This window comes from Amborella trichopoda, chromosome 7 (genome assembly GCF_054954075.1).
Source record: "Amborella trichopoda isolate Santa Cruz 75 chromosome 7, AtrichopodaSantaCruz75HAP2 v2.0, whole genome shotgun sequence".
Classification (NCBI taxonomy): domain Eukaryota; kingdom Viridiplantae; phylum Streptophyta; class Magnoliopsida; order Amborellales; family Amborellaceae; genus Amborella; species Amborella trichopoda.
In genome coordinates, this window is record NC_142342.1 from 6330882 (window position 1) to 6340641 (window position 9760).

Genomic DNA, 9760 nt, shown 5'->3' on the forward strand with positions numbered 1-9760 from the left:
ACCGAAATGTAATTAAAGAAGTGCACAATAGTACCAAGGCCAATTATGATTTGGTTAACTCAAAAGCTGAGCCATTATGTAAAGTATAATTGAGCAATGACTGATCTGGATTGAGAATTGTCTTAATAATGCCTCAATCCAAACCATAAATGTATGTAAATCAACGCATGTAACTCTTACTGCAGTTTTATTTTTATACGTTTGACATATATTTTTAATAGTACAATACGTATTTACTAGGTCCATCAATAATTATCTTTTACGTAGCAGTCTGGGCCAGTGTTGGTGGAAGTTGAAGGCACCATCGTTCAGATATTCCCAGGGGCTTAATCTTGGTATGATAGTTGTAGAAAATGCTTAAAGGGAATGCCTCCTGAAGCTATAGATGCCTTTGACTGTCCCTCATGCCATACTCATAATGAAAGCCCCAAAAAAAAGTGCAGTAAGTAATAGTATACATATTTATTATGCTTATTCTTTTGAAACAAATGTTCCTGACTTTCTTTCAAACTGTAGACGCATGACAAATGTTATGGCTCTCAGAGTGACTTTGTTTTATAGACAAATAGAGCAATCGATCGGCATGTCTACCATCGAAGTGGAACGAGTTTTAACTGAGGTATAAAGAGCTTCGTAAATATCTTTTATATGTTTTACTTTTGAACCCAAGACACCAGGGACACTATAAATTTTACAATGACACCTCTTTTAAACCACAGGAAAATGCTACTGAAACTGTGGAGAGCATTCTTCAAAAGGTGTAACGCCAATATATCCATTTTATTATAGAAATTTGGGCACTCGTGCGGGATATGGCGCTGCAACCATGTCGCTTGGTTCAACGACTTATTTTAAACGATGATACAGCATAAGACGCCTCCACTCAAGAAAGTGCATCCTCATCTTAAGAATAGGAACATTTGAACTTAGGGATATGTATATTTTTGTAAATATTTGGACTTTCCAGAATGTAAATTTTTGTATATATTTTTGTCCAGTCTAGACAATATATCAGTCTCCTAGACTTATAGACATTTTCAATTTTTTCTTTCTACAAACTCTTTAACATAGATTGTTCAAGTCATGCAGATATCCATTTTTGGAGTTATTTAGAGTAACCTTCTGATTATTGCAAGTTCATATGGGTTATGCACTTCAAACTAAATTATCTTCATATAACTTCTCTTGAATAGACTTTGTTCGTTAGGTATTTTATCAACTACTTTTTGTAGTGTTATATCACCTGATATAAATATTCTTTGTTGAATTTGTTGATATTGATAAGGGTTGATGCTTGATAAGATTTTTTCTATAGAAGTTTAAGGCTTCATATATATATAAATGTTTGTATATGTGGATTATTTCATTGTATTTGTTTGTTCATTTATGGATCGCATATTACAAAGGCAATTCTTACATGTACCTTTTAATTCGAAATTATAATTTATTTGTTTTGTGGTTAGAAAGGCTTCATATGTTAAAATCTTAGGCTCTATACTATAAATAAGTTTTGTTTCACACTCTAGAAGTTTGTTGCAGGCCCTCCTTGCAATTTCTAAATGACCTTAGCAGATAGAGTAAATTGTCTTTTATTTAGAGATATCATGTTTCCAGTTTCCAATTAATAAATATCAATAAGATCAAACTCCTTGCTTTATCGTTAAGTTTTAAGATATTAGGACAACAGGTAACCTAGATAGAAAATTCCAGGTTTCTCTTAGTTTTATGTTATGATTTTGTTTGTAATTTGTTTATTTGCTTCATTTTCTCTCTCTAATTTACTGTACTTTAGGATTTTTCATTTTATTTTAGGTTTTTACAATGATTTACATATGCAAACAAACTACCGAATGCATTAATTTGCAATCATATATAGGCTTAACTTGCAATTGGCAAATTATATTCCATTTGAAAAAATTAATATGTGTTGATGGTAGACATATTATTGTTGTTTCAATGTTTCCACTATGACCTGTAGGATGAGGTGTAAGTGCTTGAAAACCGCAATGAAAACTACATACCGTATGAGCACTTCTCAGGTAAAGTATGTCTGTCTTTCAACTTTACGTACTTAGGGAATAAACTGTGTATGTTCATTCATATATTTGCCAAAGAAGTAGGAGTTTCCCTTGTAAAATTGTAGTGGCAAGTAAGTTTCACATTTCTTACATTAGGTTTAACAGTTCACAATAAAGTTTGGAGAACACAAAGTTTCAGTCTCTATCATTTTCTGACAACGGTATATACTGATTCTTTGAATGCTATGGATAAAGTATAAGTAATTCTCTTATGGATATTATTTTTGGTCAATGATTCTTTTGTGCGTAGTTAGTTATTTCATTTTGAGATTCATAACTTCATTTCAGTGAATTACTTGTTATCCAATGCATAGCAATTGAAAAGCGTTTTAACTATATAGAATAGATGACTTCCAAAAATATCACTAAAACTTATGTATGCTTCTCCAGTTTCATCACAGTTATGAAAAGATGGGGATCAATAAAACCAAATATATTGGTTGAGATAGTAAGTTATATTTTGAAATATGATAACTATATGAATACATGTATTGAGATAGCATATGTCCATCTACTATTTTTGCATGTATGTATATGGTGTATGTCTTAGTTCTTGCTCAATAATACTTTACCAGAGACAAAGTATGATTGAGCAACGACAAATCAGCCCAGATAAGGTGATTGTTTTCAATCCAGATCAGTTGTCTCTTCAATGAAGATTTTCACCTTAACTAAAAATGTTCAGCTTAGTCTTCATTTCTAGTGTTGATGAGCATGGCTCATGTGCACAACTGCCCTTCTTTGAGTAGAATTTAACATGGCTTTGATAATTACGATTCATCATCATCATCATTTTATCTTTTTTCCAATTAATTGGCATCGGCTACATGAATCCTGATTCTCCATTCTGCTATATTAAAGGCCATATTCTTAGTGACGCCATAAGTCCCTATATCTTTTTGAACTACTTCCAACCACGTCCTTTTGGGCATACCGTTTGCCCTTTTCAGTCCTTCCACTTGAACTAACTCACACCTCCTAAAAGGTGTTATACTTGGTCCGCACTACACATGACCAACCCACCTAAATCTACTCTCTCTCATTTTATCACCTATTGGTGCCATGCGCCCACGCCTAAATTCTCTCGAATAGATTCATTTTGAATTCTATCCCTTATTGTCCTCCCACTCATCCATCTCTTCATCATCATCTCCGCTTTATTCATTTTGTGGGTATATTGTTCTTTGTGCGCCCAACATTCCGTCCCATAGAGCAAAGCTGGTCTCATCGTTGTCATATAGAACTTGTCCTTCAACGTCATTGGTATGCAGCGGTCACATAAAATTCTAGTTGCACTTCTCCACTTCCTCCACCCAGCTCTATTTCTGTGTGTGACATCTTCTTAAATCTCTCAATTTTATTAGATTATTAACCCAAGATATCGTAACTGCGGTTTTTTTGTACTTTCTGGCCATCAATCTTAACTACTTCCTTGTCTCTGCTCCTATTATTACTAAACTTGCACTCCAAATACTCTGTCTTAGTCCGACTAATTTCAAAACCTTTGGATTCTAGAGCATCCCTCCAAAGTTTTGACTTTGTGTTGATGCCGTTTCGGGTCTCATCAATTAAAACTATGTCATCTGTGAATAACATGTATCATGGTACCTTATCTTGTAGGTATCTAGTTAAGTCGTCCATAACAAAGACAAAGAGGTACGGGCTCAATGCTGACACTTGATGTAGACCTATTGTCACTGAAAACTCACTCATCTCTCCACTAGTTGTTGGTACACTAGTTAGCAATCCATCGTACATATCTCTTACCGAGTCAATGTAGTGTCTAAATGTGCCTTTCTTTTTCAACACCCGCCAAATCAAATCTCGAGATACTTTATCATAAACTTTCTCTAGATCAATAAAGACCATGTGGAAGTCTTTTCCGTCGACCTATACTTCTCAATCGGTTGCCTAAGTAGAAAAATAGCATCAGTTGTTTACTTTCCGGGTATAAAACCAAATTGATCATTACAATCCTAATTAGTTCCATCCAAATAACCATGAAGTTGGAAATATTATAAAGATGTCAGTAGCCAAAGCAGCTTTATTAGAAATTCCCATTTATTTATTTATTTTCAAACGCATTTAAGTACAAGACAAAGCATCTAAAAATCAATTATGATCCCAACGTTGAATCATAAGTGTAATCCATTCTGGTACAAAATACAAATTTAGAATCATCCAACAAATAAAAAGATGGAGACTCACTAAAGCAACAAACTGAAACCACAAAGTAGCCATTTATTTCGTCACACAGATAAAGGTCGGTGGTATGGAGCTCTAGCTTACAACCGACATACCACAATCCAAATTCACTCATCCATGTCTATGAAAAGATTGATCGAAGCATTGGGCTATTGATCTATAAATATGCAACAAATCAAACATACCCAAGCACAAAAAACATCCATAAATACATATGTTGGTGTCTCTATTTTTCTCTTTTGATTGTTCATACATGAGCATCTGTATGAAATTATATGTGCATGCACTAAAGACCCACACTCTCGACATGAGCCTCCTAACAAGAATGCAGCATATGAAGGGTGTTATGCTATAGTTTATTAGACACCATCACGTTAAGACATAAATGCACACAAACAAACATAGAGAGGGATGTCCATCCCTCAACCCCCTTGTGAAGAAGAAAGAGATGACCAAGGGCTCTTTGGGACCCCAATCACCACAAAAGAGGACAAAAAATTCATAATTTAAATAAAAACTCAACAACAAGGATTATTAAATGAGAGGAAATAAACGAAGATTTCATTGCAATATGAAAATTAGAAATACAAAGTTCATAAAAGCAGAAAACTGTTTGAATTAGATCATACGTTACGTTACGTTATGGTCAGGATGGGTGGCCGACCACCTCAACAGTCCTCATGTCCCAGCCTCCTTTCACTTATCAAGCAAAAATGAGATAAAATGCATAAAAGAGTACCGAAAACAATTCATACATTCTTACTGAAGATAGAACAATTTGAACTAAGTCATACGCTTCTTCATCTTTGACGGAGGCCATTGCCTCTTCTTTCTCAACCTCTGTTTTCGACGAAGCCTTTTCCTCCTCAGTCTTATCTTCTTGGCCAATTTCATCCTCAATTTAGCTGCAAGTTTCTCCTGTAACGTAGACTCCAATGGCAATTTCTCCACTGATACACTCTCTTCTGTGCTCTTCTCAGACTCTTTATCACCCTCAGAAACTTCCCCATCTAACCCCCAAGAGGCCCGAACTTCCAGACTCCTTAAAGGCCTAGAGATGCCAACTCCATTAACAACTTGGATTTGCAAATTGGGTTCTCTTCCTTGAAACCTAGAGGCTGGTGAAAAAAAAAACAAGATTTGGGAGGAATTTACCAAATAACAATATTGGCATTAATGTATAAACAAGTATATACACAGAGAAAGGAAGTATAGTCCATTAGGATTAGCTTTTACATGTAAAATACAATTGCACAGATATTAAAGAAACCCATTGTAAGAAGAAGGGAGTGGAACATTTGAAGAAAGAAAATGAGAAGGGAAAAAACGTAAAAGACGGATGTACTAAATAAAAGAAAGTATAACCCATTTGGATTAGATTGACAGGTAGACGAGGAATACAAAGAAATTAAAGAAAAATCCGCATACAGAGAGGTGGGTTACAATCCAAAGAAACAGACACATACACACAAAATCACGAACACATATCACGCCTGAGAGAGAGAGAGAGTAGATTGACATGTAGAAAAGAAACGCAAAGAAATAAAGAAAACCCATTTGCAGAAAGAAGAGTAGCATTCAGGGGGAGAAAGAGAGAGAGAGATAGAGGAAATGCAAAAAGACATAATTTAAAAGCATTGAGCCAATTTCTTTCATGAAACATAGAAGAGAAATGTATAAACATTTAGAAAAGTTTTCAGAACGAAGGGCTGAATCCAAACACAGGGGAGTGAGAGAGAGAGAGAGTGAGAGGAAGCAGGAAAACACATAATATTGAAGCATTGAGCTTACAGATTTGCATAATATGAAGTTGAGGACTTACCTGTTAAGAATGTGAAGGGAACTGCACGTGATGAAGAGAGAAAAGAAAAAGGAAGAGAGAGAAGATACATTGTGATATGCCACCATTCGTTGCCCACTGTATCTCATTCTCACTCCTGTTTTGGAGAAGCTGTGTACACTGTACACAGAAGGGAAAAGCTATAAAAGGTCGAGATTTACCCATGGCTTTTATTCAAATACAATCTTGCCCAATTTTGCAAGGAAGAGATTTGTAGGCATAGGCCATGGGAATCAATCTCAACATGCTCGTGCAATTTGAAGCTTAAAAAATAGTATGACCAATATTTATTTTTAAAGTGAAATAATTGGTTTAAATAATATATTAAAATATATATCATTATTAAAGTTTGAAATCTTAATTTTTTTTAATAACTATAATCGTAAAGCCCAAGACTGGTTTTACCTATTTTTACAGGGTTGCAGCCCTATCAAAACAATTTTTATCATGTTTTCAACGTGCAAACGGTTAAAACCTATAACTGTAGGGTGGATCTCCCACCTCACATGTTTGTTCTGGATTGCTAGGTCGATGATTTGGATCTGTCTTGATCGGTCCAAATTGGCGATTCATAAATATTAAAAACTAAAAACAAAAAATTAAAATTGAAATAGGGATTTATGGTATGGGGATTTAGGAGGACTATAAAAATGTCGCATAAGCTTAAAAATAAAAGAAAAGAATACAGAGGGGGCTTTTAAGGATAAGAGCAGGCTGAGACCTAGAGCTTATTGGAACCAGTCGGGTCTTGCCTAATTCTCAATCCAATTTGGCAGGTTCTTGATCCAGATCATCAGATTTTAAAACACTAATTTAACAAAAATAACAACTCAAAAAGGAATAGCCGAATTGTTGGACCCAAATCTAGTTCATTGGGGGGCAATTTAGAACCATGGCTTTGGAGTTGCTCAAGTCACATTAAATTTTTTTATTTATTAGTTGCACCAAGATTTAAAACATGGTTCGACGATCTACATTGCCCTTTGGAAAATCGGTATGGATTGGTAGATAAGTGGTCCGAATAGTCGATCCGATCTAGTGAACCCGCAAATAAAACTTCTTTAAAAAATTTAGGAAACAAAATTTTCAAAAAAATATTACAAAATAAAGTGAACCAATTATCGAATAGAAGACATTGAAAAGTCCTCTGACTTATTATCTCGAGTATTTTGGATGTATTTTTCGAAAACTTAAACCAAAATAATGAAAACGATTCTTTACCACCATTTGATGTGAAATTTGATAGCTTGGACATGTCACAAAGTTCGAACAAATTTATTTTGAAGTCTGAGCTTAATCAATGGAATACTTGCAACCACCCAATTTCACATCCATTGTGAGCTTGGTCAATAGAATAACTGCAACCACCAAATTTCACATCCATTGATCAAGATTAATGTGATCAACTTGTATAAAAAGTAAATAGTCATTTTAGAAAAAACGCACGGACAATCGTTTGATAACCATAATAGTAATAAGTTTGAGCTTGGTCAATGGAATAATTGCAGCCACCCAATTTCACATCCATTGTGAGCTTGATGGAATAATTGCAACCACCCAATTTCACATCCACTGGTCGAGATTAATGTGATCACCACCCAATTTAACATCCATTGATCAAGATTAATGTGATCACCTAAAATAGTCACGTTAGGGAAAACGCATACAATCGTTTGATAACCATAATAGTCATTTTACGAAAAACGCACGGACAATTGTTTGATACAGTATTCGTAAAATCGAATCGGAATGGTTAACCGGACATGGGGTTGGGAGCGGTTTGAATCGGAACCGGACTAACTGGGGCGGTTAACCGGACTAACCTGTCAAGTAGATTTTTTTTAAAAAAAATGGGTCAAAATCTCCCAAAATGTCTGTTTAAAAAAACTAAAAATGCTTAGACTAAATGTATAATATCTTATTACATATATTTATTTTACAAAAAAAAAATTGAAACAACTTTTTATAAAGTAATATTCGAATACTATGGTCCTGTGCCTGAAAATAGCTTAGGATATTTTTTTTGAAGATATTTTTGTCATATAATATAGAAAAAACTTCCCATATTGACCAAAAAAAAATATAATTTTACTAAGCAAAATGAAATTTTTCTTTTTCTAGAAAAATCAATTTCTCAAATGAGGGATGATTTGAAATTAAGATCTTTGTATAACTCTCTTTCTCTCTCTCTCTAGAATCGGGCCAGATCAAGATCGTCCAGTGACTGATCCCGAGTTAGTGGGCCGATTTTTTAAAAAATGATTGATCTTTTAAAGGCTATTTCCATAACATTCCAAAAACTTGATAGAGAATGAACAAAATAAATAAATAAAGAAAAAGGAGAAGAAAAAAGCACATACAAGACGGTGTAGTGTTTCATTGAACATTAGGTAACCATAATTTTTACATGCACTATAAAAAACAAAATATCCCATTTCCATAATTACAAATATAAACATAGTAATTTTATTTGAGCTATAAGCCTCAATTATTGAAGTACACAACTTAATTTGATAAAAAACAACCAATGAATGGACAAAAAATCCGCATTTTTGGGTAGCACACAGGTTCTTGGAGCAGCTACCATTCGGGCTAAAATAAACCCTTTATGTTTTTGTTTTATGATCAAATTAAAGTTGAATCTAATAAATACTTTGAATAGCAATCAAACCCCTTAACTTTTTTGAAAAATAATTAGGTATTGAGGAGATTATTGACAGAACGGCGGAAGTTTTTAAAAACCTAAATAATCTGCCATTTTAATCCAAGAAACTCGTTTTGTTCAATGTTTAAATCCAAATTTATTGTTTTAAATTCATCATTTAGTGATTTAAACCAATAAAACACGAAAAAAAACCAAAATATTGCCGCAAACCGAATAAAAAATGGTGAAATTTGGATTCCCAGTTTTCCTTCTACAAATAACGGTTTGAATTTTAAAATAACGCTGTTATTTATAAGTAATTGTTATTTACCCTAAAACGTTGTTATAACAACGAACCGGTCCGCTAATCTAAAACCCGACCGGTTTTTTTAAAATATCGTCGGTTAGATATCGAATCGGCCAGTTTTTGTACCAATTTTTTTTGAAGATGAGCGTCTATTGAGTAGTACCGCAAAACCGGCCTTAACCGGAATCGGTACCTTGGCGGTATCGATCTAACGGGCCGATTCCGGTTTGGACCAGCCGTTTTTGCGAATAATGGTGTGATAACCATAAAATTGTACGGACAAAGGCACGGACAATCGTTTGATAATTGATAATCATAAAATCGGACGGACACGTTTGGTAATTGATAATCGTTAGATAATTGATAATCAAACGGACAAAAAATTGACGAAGAAAGGGATTAAAGTGAGCTCCCAGCGAGGATCGAACTCGCGACCTTTCGCTTACGAAGCGAACGCACTACCACTATGCTATGGAAGCCCATTTGATTGCATTCTATCGTAAAATATTAATAATATTTTAAGGACGCTATTGCTTAATGCTACAACGGTGTTGAAGCATGATATTGATTCACTTGCACATTCAACTCTCTACATCACCGTCCAACCAATCGAGCGGATGGCAGTGGGCCCTGATGTTTTGCATCATCGGCCTTTCCTAAACAAATATAGAAAAACAGTGTGGTGG

General features: G+C 34.4%; 1 protein-coding gene, 1 long non-coding RNA gene and 1 other non-coding gene across 3 annotated transcripts; 1 reads left to right on the forward strand and 2 right to left on the reverse strand.

The window, feature by feature from the left end:
• Positions 1–300: 300 nt before the first annotated feature.
• Positions 301–1148, forward strand: LOC148781215 (uncharacterized). Its single transcript, XR_016059845.1, has 3 exons — positions 301–442; positions 562–619; positions 720–1148. It is a non-coding gene; the product is annotated as an uncharacterized LOC148781215 (long non-coding RNA).
• A 3677-nt stretch (positions 1149–4825) lies between these two features.
• Positions 4826–6240, reverse strand: LOC148781216 (large ribosomal subunit protein cL37-like). The gene is made up of 2 exons (XM_088871201.1): positions 6106–6240; positions 4826–5401 (listed from the first exon to the last, which is right to left on the reverse strand). Exons 1-2 carry the CDS (start codon positions 6173–6175, stop codon positions 5067–5069), a joined length of 405 nt encoding a protein of 134 aa, XP_088727327.1. The 5' UTR covers positions 6176–6240; the 3' UTR covers positions 4826–5066.
• Positions 6241–9481: 3241 nt separating this feature from the next.
• TRNAT-CGU (transfer RNA threonine (anticodon CGU)) lies at positions 9482–9553 on the reverse strand. The gene has a single exon. It is a non-coding gene; the product is annotated as a tRNA-Thr (tRNA).
• Between the last annotated feature and the right edge of the window lie 207 nt (positions 9554–9760).